At 40.2% G+C, this 18924-nt stretch overlaps 1 protein-coding gene across 19 annotated transcripts in view; it reads right to left on the bottom strand.

The window, feature by feature from the left end:
- Nucleotides 1-18924, bottom strand: part of Arhgap21 (Rho GTPase activating protein 21) — a 128467-nt gene that overhangs the window by 36697 nt on the left and 72846 nt on the right. For all 19 annotated transcript variants that reach the window (XM_076572578.1, XM_076572570.1, XM_076572577.1 and 16 more), the window contains 3 exons: nucleotides 6948-7040; nucleotides 5254-5332; nucleotides 2828-2882 (listed from right to left, as the gene is read on the bottom strand). In XM_076572578.1, coding sequence (XP_076428693.1) covers nucleotides 2828-2882; nucleotides 5254-5332; nucleotides 6948-7040 — 227 coding nt within the window. The remainder of the gene's footprint in view (nucleotides 1-2827; nucleotides 2883-5253; nucleotides 5333-6947; nucleotides 7041-18924) is intronic.

Genomic DNA, 18924 nt, shown 5'->3' with positions numbered 1-18924 from the left:
TCTTTGCATATTTATAAGAGCTCCAAAAATGATGCTTGTGGGTCTGAATGAAAATGGCCCCATAGGCCCATTGGGAGAGGCATTATTGGGAGGTGTGGCCTGCTGGAGGAAACGTCACTGGGGTGGACTTCGAAGTTTCAAAAACTTGAGTCAGGCCCAGTGTCACTCTCTTGTTCCTGCTGCCTGTGGATCCAGATGTAGAACTCTCAGCTACTCTCCAGTACCATGTCTGCCTGTGTGCTGCCATGCTCACACATGATAATGATGGACTAAACCTCGGAACTGTAAGCCAGCCCCAAGTAAATACTTTTCTTTATGAGAGCAGTCATGGTTGTGGTGTCTCATCACAGCAATAGAAATACTAAGACAATGCTTGTCTATAATCCCATAAAAGTATGCTTCAGAAAAGAAGTAGCTATATCCTGCTGCCCTTCATAGAACAATGCATATTGTGATTAATTCTATGTTATACATTCACCCTTTTGATTTCTTAATGATTTGAAATGAGTTATAAGGTTGAATTATAAAGATGGAATTTTCTTTCATCATTAAGGGTACATGCTTTTAAATTCATGATTGAAGTAATTTTAAAAATATATTTTAAGAGTAAATTTTAGATTTCACCACACTCTTTGTTGCTGAGCCTAGACCTGTATGCCCATGCCACCCTATATTTGGAATGCTTTGCACCTTCTTTTTATTGTATACGTGCTGTGAAGAATTATACAGCAGAATGACCTAGCTTTCCTCTGATGATTTTTGTTTGGCTGGTTGGTTTTTGTTTGGATTTTTGTGTTTGTTTGACACACGGTTTCTCTGTGTAACATCCTTGGCTGTCCTGGAACCCACCGAGATCTGCTATCTCTACCTGAGGAGTGCTGGTATTACAGGCATGCACCACCATGCCCAGCCTTCTCTGATCTTATTAGAAAGTTGTTCTCATGGTTGCATGAAGTCCTTTGCTATCCTTCATCTATCACACGCAGACAGTGACAGAAATCTGCATTCAATTCCAAACTTAGAAATTTAGGACAATGCCAGCCACACTGTTCCCCCAGTAGCTGCTGCTGGTGAGGAAAAGTAACTAAAGCTCCAGACAACTCAACTTTAGAGTCGTCTATCTTTAAGTCTTCAGACTGCAGGTTTACTGAATTCACAGAGCACCCTGCAGCACTGGAGTCGAGGGAGCATTAGAGAAGATCCCCCACTTCTAGTCCCTGTGGTGATATTTTATTTGTACTGAAATGCGATTTTAATTTTATGTTAATAAATAAAGTTGCCCTGGGGTCAGAGCTATTAGAGCCATAGCAAGAGCATGGTGGTTAGAAGAGCTAGGTAGATTTCTGTGTGTTCAGGGATACAGCCAGTATTGGAGACATACGCCTTTAAGACCTGGAGGGCGGTACTTACAGGCAGTGATGAGGCAGTCATGTGGTTGGGTTTACAACCAATGAGAAGGCAGAACAGAAAGATTATTTAAACAGAGACACAGGAAGTACCTCTCTCTCTCGGGGAAGCTAGGAGCACTGTAGGAGGTAAGATTTTATCTCTGAGCTCTGACCTCTCGGCTTTCTCTTTTACATTGGCTCTGTGTTTCTTATTTTAAAAAAGACGATTAGTTACATCTACAAGTCCCTGAGCATCATTCTCACTCATGGATAACGTTCTGCCCCTGCGCTGTACCTACACCTTTCTGGTTGAGTCTCCCCAGCCCCTATCACATACTTAGGAAGAACGTTCTGTGATCAATAGTGAGTCATTCCTAATAAAGCCAGCATGCCTTGAGGACACTTGGAGTTGATTTCCATGAATTTCAGCTAATTCATATTTTATATGTCAGCAAATAAGATGAACCATTAGGGTGTCCTTACTGACTTTTTTGATTAAAAAAAAAACCACCACCACCACCACCAACAACAAAAAACCCCAACTGTTTAGGAGCTTTTAGGCTACATTCAAACTATATTCCCTATTTTGTTGAATTTAGCTGTAAGTAAAAAAACAAGTCACCAGGAAGATTGTCACCACTGAATGCCAGTCGCATGCATGTAAATGGAGTGTCACCGACCTGCCGACTCCACTGAAAACATCACTTTGAGTGAAATTTGTATTTTTTTCCCTTTTACCTTAAGTAATATTTACACTTGGTTGTTAAATATTCCATTAAACATACTTCTTTCTAACAATCAGGAAAATGTTTTAGACTAAATGATCATGTCTGTACCCACGCTGTTTCATTTCCTCAAGCGTATTCCCTACTAAGCTCTAGGGTCCATTCACAACGAACACTTCTAAAGTAATGAGTCAGCACTATTAACAAAGCGGCAGGGTTAACTTCAAACAGTAACAGATATGAGAAAATTCGGCATCTACTTTCTTAAAACTTCTATTCACATATTAAAAAACAAGAATTCTAATTCCTACGGCTATGCATATCTACTCCGGCCTTAGGGTCAAAGGGCAGCAATGTAACTTAGCTTAACTGTTCAGGAATTCCATCCTAAACGGTAACATTAACAGTCTACTGTGAAATTAGAGGTTGGGGAATTAGCTAAATGGTAGAGAGCTTGCCTAGGAAGCCCAAGGTCCTGGGTTCAGCCCTTAGCTCCAGAGGAGTTCATGGTGGAATTATAAAACAGTCCCGTATCACTAATTCCAAATGATAGACAACAGTCTCTATTATAAAATGTACAGAAATCCAAATTCTGCTAAGCAGATCAGGAGGTTGTTTTGTTCTGAAATCTTTTTTTTAATGCAATTCACCTTCCTTTCAAAATTATCTTAATATTCATGTCTATAAAACATTTTCTATTTGGAGAAAACTTACCACTTGGAGAATATCTTCATCCTTTGGCATAACACTGAGCTCCAGTGTCGTGTCACTGAAATTGAGCACAACACTGTCAGGGGAGGCGGGAGGCTGAGCAGCAAACTCTAACTCAGAATGCTTTGCTTAGGAGCGTTTTTAAATCATGACTTTCAAAACAAACCAGATGAAAAAAAGTTGTTAATACAGAGCTAAGTGACATACAAAAGGGGCATCCCCACATCAGTTTGCATAGTTCATAATCAAGTGAGCTGTCTTTATAATGCGCCCCGAATTCAGAAATAAAAAGTGTTACTTAATAAATAATTTTAGGACAAAACTTGTAAGAATATCAGAGTATGATTCATTATTGCTTATTTAAGCCATAAGACAAATTATAGGTTTTTATTATCAACTTAAAATTTATTAACACAAAATAACTAAAAACTCTTCTAGCCACTTTCTTGTTTTGATGTTTTTAAGTTCTGAACTATAGCTTGCTAAACTCGAGCCCCTCAAATTTAACATTTTAAGCAGATTTAAACTTCCTAATTTTGAAAATTCCATCTTAGCCTCAGGAGTGATGAACATTAGTTCACCATTACCTGTACTACAATCATTTCGATTTTGATTTTCAGTATCATATCAACTATTTGTTTTATCCATAAGATTTAATCGTAGAACATTATAGGTACAGCTTAAAGATTTTCATGCCAGCACTGCAGATTTCCATTAGCTGTGATGGAGATAGTTCCCTGGGTCCCAGGGCAGTGGAAGACCATCTGCCAGGCCCTGGTTTGATCTGCAGCACATGAAAGAAACAGGAGGACAGAGGAGGAAAACTGAACTGAACCCTGTGACATGGCCTGGATTCATACTTAGATATATTAAGGACAGTGGCACTATCTCAATCTAACAATTATCCTAGCTTCCCTTTAATACCCTCGGAGACTAATAAATAATCCCAACCTAAAATGGAAAACAGTTCAGAATCCAATAATTTGCCCATGTCTGTTTAGGTTGATAAATTTCAGGAGGCTGGGGAACCAATGAGCCACAGGTGCAAACACATCCACCAACACAGGGAAGGCCCCGCAATTCAACATTTCAGGTGGCAAAAAACACGATGTCCAGAAGTCCCCGGCAGTGAAGCCCTACATGAGCACACTGCAGCAGCCCAGCGGCTTTCAGCTGCTTGGCCCACTGCTACAGCTTTCTAAAAGAAAGCAACGTCATAAACAGCTTTTCTCTCATTATCAAATGGCTTGTGGCTGAAATTCTAAGACTACCGTTCTCGTGTTACTCTGTAAGATCGGCACCCGTAAGCGCCCATAAGAGAGGAATTACGGGGATTTGGGGAAAGCAGAGATTAGGCTATATATCATATGCTGGTGTGGTGGTGATCTTGGTTACTGGGAAGGAAGAATGTGCACATCTCTGCCTGCTGCCTCTGCAGAAGCTTTGCCTCCATCATCTACATTCCATTCAGGACTTGGCTTCTCTAGGAATTTCATTAAATATTAAAACATCAAATAGAATACTTGGAGGTCAATTAATCACGATCATGTCATTTCACTGTAAAAACATCACAATGCATTAGGACATTAGTATAAATAATTTATACTATGGCACAAACTGCTGTAGACATAGCTAGAGATCCTTGATAAAAACCGTAGAATGGTGGGGAGATAGTACAAAGTGCTTGCTGAGTGGATCTGCAGAACCCAGCTAAAAATTCCCAGTGTGGTGGCCCGAGCTTGTAATTCCAGTGTGTGTATGGGGGTATCTCTAGCCATCCAGTCTAACGTAATTGGTGAGCTCCAGGGAATGAGACTCTGTTTCAAAGGAGGGGGTAGATAATATTCCTGAGGAAGAAGATACCCCAGGTTGTCTTTGACTTGAGACACACACATACAATCTTACCTTTTAGAAAATAAAGAATTTCAAATGAGTTATAAACAGGTGAATAAAGCTAAGAGGAACCATTAGATAATCTAAAAGTTATGGATTTGAATTGGGGAAGAACCTCTTAGAACAGAGATAGAATTAGATATCAGAGCCAGACTCATAGCATATGGTTTGATAGAAATGCAATATTGTGACCTCTTTGACTTTGGATTAAAAAAAAAAAGGTTATTTAAAATTTTCTAAGTGTGTGGGTGAAAGAAAGACTAAATTGTCTTTGTGGTCCTACAGATACTTATTCTATAAATATGTATTTACCTTTAGAGCTCAAAATTCTATCGTTCTGTAGAATACAGGCAAATGGATTTAAAAGGAATATCTTGCCAAGATTGTTAAAACAAATGAAAGAATATAAGCCACTGGTTTTAGTCAATAAGACTGTTAGAATGTCACCCCAGTCCCTTACAGGAGCACAGCACTGTATGAAACCTACTTGCTCTATAGGGTTTTAACCAAAATTAATCAGTTTTCAAGAATCTTACCTGTTCTGAATGAGAGCAATTACTTGGGAATAGGTCTTTCCTATGACACTTTCTCCGTTGACTTTTATAATACGGTCACCTTCAAAGAATAATTACAAAGAATAATTAGAAGAAAGGGAGGCGGGGAAGGAAAGGAAAAAGGAAAAAGGGAGGGAAAGGGAAAGGGAAAAGGGAAGGAAAGGGAAAGGGAAAGGAAAGGAGGGAGGGAGAAGGGGGGAAAAGGAAGGAAAATAAACAAAACACATTAGGAACTCCTGAGAGACTTCACTTTGAGTAACTGTGAAGTAAGGCCAAGACTGCTCCCACCTCTTCACTATGTTGGTGGTGCTGGGATCAAGCCACTCGCTGCCTGAACTCCACCCCAGACCCAATATGCCCTTATTTTTAAAATATACATGCATATTTTTTAAGTGCCTGTTACAAAAAGAAATCTACCTGTTGACGCACCCAACTTCTCATAAAGTATAGCAATGTTCTAAGAAAGAAGTCTGATACCAAAGTACTTAACTGCGATGGTACTGCCCCAGGAGAGCGCTGCCCCTCTCCTGTTCCCCACCAGCTGGAAAGACTGCAGAACTACCAGCTACTCCTCCACTTGCCCACCAGGTTTCAAATGCTGACTGTGAACATTTCAGCAGTATTATCTGATTTTATCCACTGATTTCTTTTACAATGTCCTTCCCATCTATATATCTGGTTAATTGATGTGTACTATGAAATTTAAATATAGATTTTTTTTTTACTTTGTATCTATTAATTTACTCTTTATTTTAATGGGGGAAATACTGGATTACTAAGAAAAACGGGAATAGAAAGGCAAAAAAGAGACAAAAGACACAGGGATGGGAAATTTTTTGTGTGCTTATCACATCATCTCCAACTTATTTTCTCAAAACTGTGACACTTGCAATATGATAGGTGATACCTTCTAATGGAATTCCTATGTGTAGATACTAATATTTATTATACATATTAATGATATTAATATAAGGGTTACTTTAAATATGATGATAAGGATAATTACAATGCATCCTGGTAAACCTTAGTAGTGGTACTTACTACTTATTTGTAGTTGAAAATACACTTTATTCAAAGGGGACTAAAAGAAGTTCATAGAGGCTATCGATTTCTATTTTAAATTGTTTTATGAATAAAAACAATAAAAATATTCTCAAGTATTTGTTAATCTTTAATCTTGAGTTAATTTTATTAAAATCACAAACCAAATTAACAGGATATAGTAGCAAGCAGCTATTAAGTGTACCTCAGTAGACTATTTCCACTGATACCTGGAAATGAAGAGACTAACAAGTATTCAGGAAATCTCAGCCATTCTTCTGTACGCTACCTGCCTGACCAGGCACTTCCAGACTCGGAGGATAAGATCATCTCAATTACACTAAAGAAGTATCTTCATCAGTTTGTCATTTGTAATCCTTTTGTCAAAAGTCAACTATAAGTTTAAGAGAGACTGTAAGTCTGTGTCTTAACTAAAAGTGCCCATACTTCATCAAGTGCCATTCTTCTGTCTGTTCAGCTACATCCATGAGTTTCAAGACACACATAACTCATCTCAGAAACAGAAGTAACGGATGTGAAGAGACAGAAGTACCCAGAAGAACAGAAAAGGTAAAAATACAATAGAAAATGTTAGGAAAAGTAAAATGAATTGAGGAGACACTGCTGACTAGTACCTGTGCATAATCCAGCCTCAGAGGCAGGCCCTCCTTCCTTCACTTGCTTAACAAATATGGTATCCATCGGCTCCAGTCGGTTTCTTTGCTTTCCTAGGAAAGAAAAAAAAAAGCCCAAGGCATGGTTTTACTTTACTAAAGTACTTTAATAAAACTCCCACACATAAAATAAGAGTAGAGATTGTTCATAAAGTATTAAACACAACCTGAATTTGGATGCGAACATGAGACTGTAAGGATTTTTGTTAAAGGAGTATTTATTTGCTTCTTCCATAACACAACGACAACCAAATTGATGGCTTCCATTTACTGAGCATATTCTGCATAATCATGACGACATTATATGCCATGCACACCTCACAGCTCCTAATTCCCATAGTTAATAAATATAATGACCATCAGAGCACAACGAGGACCAGTCTTCAAGGGATTAAAGATCTTTGAAGGTCACAGAACTAACAAATGCCAAAGCTTGTTACACAGCAATGCCCAGGTTACTGCTTTCTAATACTGAACTGTGCTAAACACTGCAAACATTCCTTTCTTCTAAGAGTTGGTAGAGAAAAAAAGACATAAATCAATGATAAGGTAATATAAAAATCAGTTCAAGACAGATACAGTGCAGTGGTGACAATGAGATCACCAACCTGGATACAGTCCGTGTTGTGGTTTGAAAGAAAACAGTCCCCAAAGGGAGTGGCACTGTTAGGAGATGTGGCACTGTTAGGAGATATGGCCTTGCTGAAGTAGGTGTGGCCTTATTGGAGGAAGTGTGTCACTGTGGGAACGGGCTTTAAGGTCTCTTTTGTTCAAGCTTCGCTCAGTGTGACAGACAGTCGACTTCCTGTTGCCTGCAAGATGTAGGACTCTCAGCTTCAGCACTACATCTGCATGCATGCTGACATGCTCCCTGACATGATAACGGACTGAACCTCTGAAACTGTAAGCTGCCACCTCAATTGAATGTTTTCTTTATAAGAGTTGCCGTGGTCATGGTGTCTGTTTATAGCAATAAAAACCCTAAGACAATCAGTATTTCACAAGCTGTGGTCTACAGACACACCTGTAGGGAAAACCACAGTACTTATGAAAAATGAATGCTCTAGAGTCCAAGCAGAAGTTTATTTTGTTAACACGTTTCCCAGTGACCCTAATACTAGACTGTGAGAATAATAGTTTCCATGAAACAGGAAAGAGTCAGAGAAGAAAAAACGGGCCAGCTGAGTGATAAACACCAAGATGAGCACTGTGGAATGCCAAAGAACAAAACAAACAACAACAACAACAAAAAATCCCACAATTTTCAAGGTCCAGACCAGTGTGGATCAACATCACTGGGGGCTGTGTTAGAAATGTGGGTCTGTAGACCGACTCCAGACACTCAAGTTAGTGTCCAAACTTGAGAACCACTGAAGTAGATGCAGACATTTAAAGAATGTAACTGAGTAACAAGGTATATGCACGCATTGGGTAATCTGATGCTACTTACTAAGTAGCAACACCGGGGAGAAGAGGGTGCCACACATGAGAATCCTCGATTATTGCCACATGAAAACTGAATACTATGGTGTAGACAAAGCAGGCTCAAAGACAGTTCTCAGTCACAGAGCATCAACTGGTTGCTTCTGTTCACACCTAGATCTGAAATCTGAAAGACGCCCGCTAAAGCAGTAATTGATCACTCAACTACCTAAGCCATGCTACTGCAGTAGCAACTGTTTCTGTTTCAGAAGTCAGCAGGCATGGGCTCAGTTCCCTTTCTCACTTCAGATCAAACAACATTCAGGGGGCTATGGCCACAGACACCTTTCTCACTTGAAATTTTCTGTTTTTTTTTTTTTTTTTTGGTTTTTTGAGACAGGGTTTCTCTGTGTAGCTTTGCGCCTTTCCTGGATCTAGCTCTGTAGACCAGGCTGGCCTCGAACTCACAAAAATCCACCTGGCTCTGCCTCCCAAGTGCTGGGATTAAAGGCGTGTGCCACCACCGTAACGTGTTCACAAAAAGTCTTACTACAAAAATTGCATATTTGCGGGCTGGAGAGATGGCTCAGAGATTAAGAGCACTGACTGCTCTTCCAGAGGTCCTGAGTTCAATTCCCAGCACCCGCATGGTGGTTCACAGCCATCTATAATGAGATCTGGTGCCCTCTTCTGGCGTGCAAAGTTACATGGTGGCAGAATGTTGTATACATAATAAATAAACAAACAAACAAATAAATAAATAAGATTTATTTATTAAAAAAATTGCATATTTGCTGTGTCAAATAAGCTAATGGGCAGGAAAAAAAATCACTCTTCTGATAGCCATAGCACCTAGAACAATGGTTGGCACAGAGCTGGCTTCTAATAAACAATTACTAAGTTGATGAACAAACATATTACTTAGTTTAACTCTCACAAGCTTTGAAAATAGGCGGTGTGATCCAAGACTGTCATCTGTCTGATCAAGAATGAGGAACTAAGCATTCGGCAAAGGCAGAGTAGAGATCTACATCCAGGTATGAATTCAAATGTGGCATCTCAGCATCTGATGTTAATCCAATTGTCCAGCTTTACTGACACAAGCCCACTTACAATTATAGTTCATGAGCCTAACATTTCGTCAGTGATAAACCATATAAATAGTGACTATACCATATAGCACTAGATCTAGCTACATTTTTAGCTGTTTTCTCTTTGTAGTGCTGGGATGGAGCTTAGGGCTTGCATTTTAGGTGAGAGCATTGAAATGAGTTACATCCCCATCTAGGTCTGTGTAAATACACACTATAACACTAACTCAATGACAAAAATCACCTAGGGACATCTTCTCATAATGTACTGCCATTTTATGTGATGCACAGCTGCAATTTATAAGAAAATAAAATATATTTCAATTTAAGTCATTCAAAATGCAAACAATGAATTCTAATCAAGAAGCTAATCTGGCTAGATCCCTTTGTGAGCAACCCAACATTTACAACAGTTCGAATTAAAGGAAAACTACTTATCCTTTCAGCTAAAGATCTGAGGATTAAATCATTTGTTTTATCAAGACATTGCTTTCACAGGAAGGTTTATAAAATAAAGACATTTGTTTTCTTCTTGATATCCTCTCATCTGTCTCATTTAAATATACAAAATATAGAGGCTATAGAGATGGCTCAGCAGTTAAGAGCACTGGCTGCTCTTTCAGAGGACCCAGGTTCGATTCCCAGTACCCACATGGCAGCTCACAACCATAACTCCAGTTCTAGTGGACCTGATATTTTCTTCTGGCCTCCTTGGGCACCAGGCACACATGTGGCACACAGACATACATGCAGCCAACACCCATACACATAAAATAATAAAAAAATAAAATAAAAGAGCTTGCTGCAAATATATATTAAATGCAAATGACTATTGATACATTCTAAAAAATAATACAAAGTTGGGTAGCAATGTGGTGACCCCTAAAAACTCTGGTAGAAAAGCTGACTTACAGAGTAATTGGGTCCTAACGTCTACAAAGGCATACTACCTTTGCAATGGCTTCTTTTGTAAAGTCACTTTGCTAATGACAAGTCTATCATTACCCTATGCCTAAAGACCTATGGGGATGGAATAGATTAAAAGAGAGGCCAACCATATCAATAAACCATAATGGATTTTGAGAATGAACTCTTCTAAATTCTACCTGGGTCTAAACTAATTCCTCTTATAAAAAAGAAAACTGTTCTTCAAGTATCCCTTAAATATAAGCAAGTCTCAGGAGGAATTTACATGTCTTCAATTTCAAGACTCAAGACTTTATATTCTGAATTAAGACATTTGGCTCGTTAATTTTAATAGTACACACACACACACACATACACACAGGGAGGGGGTGCCGAAATTCTGTTTGAACTTGAGCTCAAATGTACCAAACTTAAAATTGTGGTGGTGGGACATACCTCTAATTTAAACACTCAGAAGGTGGAGGCATTAGGATCATGAGTTTGAGGCCAGCCCAGCTACAGAGCAAAGCCTTGTCTCAGAATGAATGAATGAATGAACGAACGAACAAACGAACGTACATTAAGGAGACTGCTCAGCGGATACAGTGCTTCTTGCTGAGCTGAGGACCTGAGTCTGGATCTCCACCACCATGTAAAAGGGAAGCACGACAGAACACATTTACGACCTGCCCTAGACAGGCAGATCTCAGGGGCTCGCTGGCTGGTCCCCCAGCTGTAACAGTGAGCTCCAGGTTCAGTGTGTGTGTCTCAAAGAACAAAGTGGAAAGTGATAGAGTATGACAGCCAAAGTGATTGGCGTTTCTGCATGAGTAAGTGTACCCACACCCACACTTGTACACACGTGTATATACCCCCCCCCACACACACACACCAAACAAACGAAAGACAGTAACTAAAAAAATGTGAGTCAGGCAATCTCAGGTCATTAGTTCTTGTAGATCAGTTTCTGAACACAGGAAATGAACAGCCCAATCCACAGTCTTAATAATCCAACAGGGAGAATCATTCCTCTGCTTCCAGACTGAGTCTCGGTGATTCTTAGAAAGTCACTTCCACTTTCCTCCCTTTACATCACCATTCCTTGACTTTTTGAAGACACAGACAACATGCTTTAAAGGTCAAGTATCTTATTTGGGTGTCTTTCCATTGAGCATCTCAAAGTACTTATATCAGCACATCCGTGTAACTAACTAAATCTTTGTCTTTGAGCTTACGTGGGGACAGAAGGCTAACTGAAGCAACCTGGCTTGATTAAGAAGGCATGAAAGCACCGAGAACTGACTCAGAGCTCGGATTACATCTGAGATCAGAGAGCACATAAACTTTACAATAATGTGATGCGTTGCAGCTTAAGTAAAAAGAGTTAGTAATATATAGGTAGAGGGGACCATCCAGTTTTGAATGTCCAGGGGAGTCTGATTCTGTGCCCAGGATGATGGAGTACTTAAGAAAAACTTAGGCCCTACACCAGAACATCTGGTTTAAAACATCACCGTCACCCTTTACCATTTACTTTCCAATCCGGCTACCCAATTTTGTAATATTTGATACGAGTTCTAACTAATGATTATTAGTGTTTGATACGAATGTCAGATTGAACTGAGCACTCTTCCTTTGACCTGGTAATCGTATCTCCAGGTGATTTGTACATAACTTGCTTACATGTGCTGGTCTGCTCATTTGCGATGGTAACAACAGTGATTCTGCCTACCTAACAAAACTGCTGTGAGGATTAACATAAAGATATTAAATATATATGACTATGCTCTTTTTATTACCAACCAGGCTTATAGACAAGGTTTACCCACAGATGGAGACAAGCCCTGTGAGAGGACATCAACCTTGTATCCCTATAGGTAATTAGAAAACACTGGCTGGGAAATTATCCATTAAACTCAACTGTCATATTAGAAGGAAGCTGAAGAGCACAGCCCAAAGAAAACAGAAATGAAAGAGAAGAGGACATAAAGGTACAAACACAAAATGTTCCAATATCCCTGTTGTGAACTAGATGCCCATTTCCAAAGAGATTGGTGGCCTAGACTGAAGTATGATATCTTTAGAGTCAAGAAGATGACTTATCTATAATGAACTTCCTTGGAGAATGCTCAAGTTGAAATAGCCTGCAGCATTTAGATTACCTGAAAATTTTAAGTATCAAGTACACAGAGCCAACAGATTACATAAAGAAACAACCTCTGGCCTGCACACTGCTATGCTCCCCACCATGAGGATACTGGACTGAACCTCTGAAGTGGTACGTGAGCAACCCGAATTAAATGTTTTCCTTGTAAGACTTCTGTGGTTATGGTGTCTCTTCACAGCAATAGAAACCATAACTAAGACAGTCAGTTACAAAAAAGACCCCAAAAGACCCACAGAGTAACAGAGCAACCAGGGACTCCTACAGTTCCAGAACAAAGTAAATGTACTACAGTCAGACTGAAAAATCATGTATTGTCACATATACATAAATATGTATACACTTATATTCACATTGCCCCAGAAATATAGCAAACAAAAGCAAGTAAATAAATAAATGTGATTATATCAAGCTAAAATGATTCTGCATAGAAATAGGAAATGGTCATCACAGTCAAGAGATATCCCACAGAACAAGAGGAAATTCTGCAAAATACACACCTGAAAAAAGCTGATATTCAAAATATTAAGGAACTACAAAAACTCAATAGAAAAAAGAAAAAAAAAGACAATCAACCCAATAAAAAATGGGCACCAGATGTAAACAGACACTTCTCAGCGGACATACAGGTGGTCAACTATAGTGGACAAACTGTTGCACATTACTAAGCAGCAAAGAGCTAGAACTTCATTCCCAGGCACAGCGGCTCCCATGAAAAAGACAAAAGTAACAAGCGCTGGAAAAAGGGAAGCACTGTACCCTGGTGGCAATGGAAAGTGATGCGGCTGTCTTGGGGTCTCTACCGCTGTGGTAAAACACCATGGCCCAAAGCAAGCTGGGAGGGAAGGGTTTGTGTACTTCAGCTTTCCCCTCTCAGGTCACACGGCTGATGTCAGGTCACACTCCGACCACTGGGGAAAGGCAAGGCAAGCACTGGAGCAGAGGCCAAGGAGGAGCACTACTGACTGGCTTGCTCACTATGGTCTCCTCAGCTGCTTTCTTATACAACTCAGGACCACCTGTCCAAAGCTGGCACCATCCAGTGGGCTGGGCTCTTCCACATCGATCATTAATCAAGAAAATGCCAGGCAGAATCGACGTTATGGAGGCATTTTCTCAATTAACAGTCCCTCTTCCAACAGGATGTAATTGATCTGAAGAGGGAGTGGAAAACTGGGGGAGGTGTGAAGTAACAGAGGAGAGTGGGGGATAGATAGAGAAGAAGGGAAGAGGGTAAAATTAACAGTAAGGGTGTCAGGAAAACATCATAGGGAAGAGATCATACTATTGTCTATCTACCTGAAAATATCGATAATACGTCTAAGTCTGAATATACACATGCATACATTGTTTAAATGAAATTATCCCATCTGGGCTGATAATGCTCCTCTCAAGAGCCATAGACTATTTAACAAAAACCGTACCACCAGACATGAGAAGCCCTCTTATGTGTTATTGGTCAAGGCTGTCCAAGGGAGTCCCCCAAAATTACAGGCTATTGCTGTTACCTCCAGTTGCTTCCAAGAGGTGGAGGTTAAGTCACTACTGCTAAGTCACCAAGCACTGAATCTGAATATACAGCTGAGCAGATCCACTATTAACTCATGAAATATGAATATATGACTGAACAGACCTACTATTAACTAATTGAATTTCAATCTATGGCTAAGCAGATCCACTATTAACTTATGAAACTGAATATATAGCTGAGCAGATCCACTCTTAACTCACTGAATTTGAATATATGGGCAGATCATTTTCCACCCAGAGAACCTGAGCTGGACCTGACCTGAATGTCTCCTCCCTAGGGACTAGCTCTCATGATACCGAAATGTGTCACACAAGCTTCCAAAGGGGAGGAAGCAACCGACAGTCTTACCCAGTTGTGTATGATGCCTATGAACCACAACAGCCAGCATGGCAGGGTAACCCTAGGTGCAGCAGTGGCGTGCGGACCTTGGCAGCCATCAACAGCTCTCTAATTGCTCAACAAGAGGGAAGTCACGCCTGATACTGGAAATGTAGCCAATTACCTGGGGCTAATGAAGTCACAGATTTTTGGAAAACCTGTAATTGCCACTTTACTAAGTAGGCATAATCCCTAACTACATATTAAATATTTATCCTTATAACCACAGATAAGGGTAGTCCTCACCCTTCATCAAGGAAACGTCTCTTTGTGACTGATGGAGATCATTACATAAAATCACAGCTGATTAGAATGCAGAGCTGTGAAGCTCAGTTCCATCGGATACATAGGAAAGAGGAACTCCTACAGCTCAGGCTCGGGGGTTACTGCCAAAGAGGGGCAGAAAGACTACAAAAGCCAGAGAACACGATGCTGGCTGTGAGACTGTCTCCTAGAAATGTCAGAGAGCTACACCCACGAAGTCACACTGACAGGAAAGCCTAACTATGACTTGAACAAGGACAATACCAATAGGCACGCTAACGTGGAAGTGGGGGACCCATGAGTCCTCACTCACAGACAAATGAATTACAGGCTACTAAGGAATGCTCCAAGTGGGAGAACTCTCCTCATGAAGAGCCATCCAATTGGTTATCCAACACCAAATGGTCAGTCTTGGGAACATACACACAAGAAACAGTACGGACTGAGCAGGTTGTATTTATAAATTCAGGAATACACACATACATCTGGTTGGGGATTTAGCTTAGTGGTAGAGCACTTGCCTAGCAAGCACAAGGCCCTGGGTTCGGTCCTCAGCTCCGGTTTAAAAAAAAAAAAAAAAAAAGAGGAATACACACACACACACACACACACACACACACACACACACACACTGAAAACAGTAATAACTACTACTACCAAAGAAAAAGAATCCATGAATTTGAGCGAGATAGGGAGGTGGGTATATAGGAGGTGTTGAAAGGGAGAAAGAGAAAGGGAAAAATGTAACTATCTTATCTCAAAAAAAAATAAAAATAAAAATATTATTTGTAAGGTTTAATTTGTAAAATATACCTGAATTCCTTTTATGTACTCATTTTCTTCACATGGTTTTTAACTATAAAGAAAATTTAAGACAGGGAATTTGCAAAAGACCTCACTGGTTGTTCTTTCAAGGGAATAATGGAGCCTCTGGAATTGTCTGATTCTACTGAAATATCAACTTCTTTACTAGGTTGTTTTTCAAAACTACGATCAATACAAATAATAACTGTTATACATATAAATGCAAATTGAGACTAATAAATTGCAGTTGACTATTTTGGTCAATGAGTAAAAAACACACTGACAGAAAAAAAAAAAGAGTCCCTCTTCCCAAATGACTCTTGCATGTGTTAAGTTGACATAAAACTAACCAACGTACTATTATGGAAAACAGTATAAAGCTTCTTCAAATAAATAAATAAATGAACGAATCAAAAATCCATGAGACCTAGCAATCCCATTGCTGGTTATACAGCCAAAGGAAACGGGACCAGTGGAAGAGGTGCCCATGCTTCATGGCTACTGTACCAATGACTCCAGCTCTGACGCTCAAGTTGCTCAGGAATGCACTGTCACCAAGCTGATCTCAAACTCACAACACACTGAAGGCTGGGATTTCAGGCATGAATCACCACATCTAGTTATAAAAGCCATCTTAAGATCCTAAAAAAGACACACTACCTAGCATTAAAAAATGCATGCATTGCCGGGTGGCGGTGGCGCATGCCTTTAATCCCAGCACTCGGGAGGCAGAATCAGGAGGTTCTCTGTGAGTTCGAGACCAGCCTGGTCTACAGAGCGAGATCCAGGACAGGCACCAAAACTACACAGAGAAATCCTGTTTCAAAAAACAAAAAAACAAACAAAAATGGATGTATCATACAATCAAACATTAAAATAAATACTATAGCTGATTTGTTAGCCTCTTTTTCTTCTTTTGTGGTAAGGGCAAAAACAATGAGGAAAATACTAATTTATTAAAACAAGGTGTTCTCCAAATTCTATTCAACATGCTCATTTTCAGAATGCTAGTTAGTACATTCAAGTTTTACCTCCCAATCTGCAGATCTGACAACTTTAAGAGTTCCTGTTCTCAAGTTATAATAATCACGGAATAGAATTTGGGTGGGACTTGTCATGATTCAATCACAATTACATACACTAGAAACAAATATGTACTCCCTTTACACATGCTGACCTTTAAATAATAGAGTAAAAAAAAATCTTTTTAAAAATTAAAAAGCAGACTATGTTTGAACTTACTCATGTTAAACTTTTTCAAATCGGATACATCTAGGTCTTTAAAACTTTTTGCCATGGGAAAGTTTCATACACTCAGAACCAGAGAGGCTAACAGCACGAAGCCGCAGGAGCCTATCTAAAGAGCTATGAAAATCTTGCTCCATTTAAGCCCACTCATATCCTTCTACAGCATTCTAAATTAAATCCCAGATGCCGATTCATTCATAAACACTGTACACACTTCGGCAGGCACAGCTAAAAGATAAGAACTTTAGTATTAACTTACAGGCAAATCAGCAAAATGCTCCAGTGGGTCTCCACAGTACGGAGGACTCTGCACAGTTCTCACATACACTGAGCACAAACCCATCTTTATCTTCTCAAATGTCTACATAACGTTAAGGACGGACACAACCCCCAAAGCCATGAGACAAATACAAGAAAGTCTCACATGTGAAAATCACAAGACAACCCTATGTCAAGTTTATGAGCAAGTTACGCATCCTGTGGATCTGCTCAGCTATACATTCAAATTCCACAGTTTAATAGTGGATCTGCTCAGTTATAGATTCAAATTCAGCGAGCTAATAGTAGATCTGCTCAGCTAGATATTCAAATTTCATGGTTTAATAGTGGATCTGTTCAGTTATATGTTCAAATTTAGTGAATCAATAGTGGATCTGCTCAGCTATATATTCAAATTCAGTGAGTTTACAGTGGATTTTCTCAGTTGTATGTTAAAATTCAGTGAGTTTATAGCCAATTTGCTCAGCTATATTTTCAAATTCTGAGTTTATAGAAGAGAATACATGCCATGTGAAAATCTCAAGTGCACAGAATGGTACCTGGCATGTAACAGATGCTCAAAAAATACCTTCTGTCTAATTTAAAATGTCACCCTGGAAAATGCCTACAGTTAAACAGCCTGAAGCATTTCTGAGGGTTGTCTCCTGTCCAGATCTGCACAGGGACAGGGCGGGCAGTTGAGAGTAGTGTAAGTGCAACACCACTAGGGGTCAGGCATGAATCAAAAGATGCTGGTGGTGTAGCTAGGCAAACACTGTGGGAGCATTATCACCCGACAATATCAACCCAGTCTCATACTGACTCTTTTATTATGAACGAAACAGCCCACAATTGCCTTCGGAGTATCTGTTAGATTTTCCCATAAGTTTGAAGAGTTTCATTAATCACGTATCATGCCTACAGAGTCACAGCCCTGTTCCTGCTAGGCTAGTTGTGAATACAGCACTCTAAATCACAAGTAACAACTTTTCATCTCTGAATTTACCACTACTCAACCCCTTGACCAACCAATCTTGTCAAGACCTTCCTTTGTGCCCCTTTTACCCATCAAGACTACCAGCCTCCTTCAGGACATCTTTCCAATATCACCTATGGACCGACATTCCAACAAAACCTACCAGCAACTCCAACCTCTTTTCTCCCTTGACCTTTCAAAGCACACAATTTGCCCATCTAGCTACAGAGAAGGTAGCTACACACCGACCGGTTCTGCCCCTAGTTCTTGGAAAGAAGCTGAGCCACACAGTGAACTGCTTCCTGAGTTCAAGCAAGTTCCTACAATGCTCAGGAAAGGCTCCTGCTGTATTCCAAGCCCTGTTCCCTCAAGGCTGCTCTTCCAACCTCTGGGAGACTCTGACCTGCTCTCCCTGCAGCGCGCTCACACTCCATCTGTCTCCTGCACTTGTGCTGTGCTGGCTCCATTTTTTTCTTTTTAATGCTCAGTTTTCATTTTGAGGGGGTTTTCTCCTGTGCCCTGTCTCTGGTAAGGCCTCAGTCCTCACAGCATCCTTCAGGGCCTTGGTCCATGGCTACCACTTCTCGTGGACGTACTTCATCAGCCGTACATGATCCCCGAGAAGTTCCCTCTCTCTCCCCTCCACCGTGAGCCTCTGGTGCTGTCTGCGCTCGCTGATCTTCACTCACTTGTGTGCAAGGGTTTCTGATACGAACAAACACCCCGAGGCCAGGCGTACAGACTCGCCGCCATGCCACTGCTGTCCCTGGGCAGGCACTGATGCTCTAACATTCCAATTCGTGAACACCTGCTTTCCTCCTCCTCTGTCAACTCTACCGTTCCCTGGAACTTCCCTAATTTATTATTTGTTGGAAAGTATCCTTTTGGCTGCTGTC

This window comes from Peromyscus maniculatus, chromosome 5, assembly GCF_049852395.1.
Source record: "Peromyscus maniculatus bairdii isolate BWxNUB_F1_BW_parent chromosome 5, HU_Pman_BW_mat_3.1, whole genome shotgun sequence".
NCBI lineage: Eukaryota > Metazoa > Chordata > Mammalia > Rodentia > Cricetidae > Peromyscus > Peromyscus maniculatus.
This window is presented reverse-complemented; position numbering and strand designations above follow the sequence as displayed.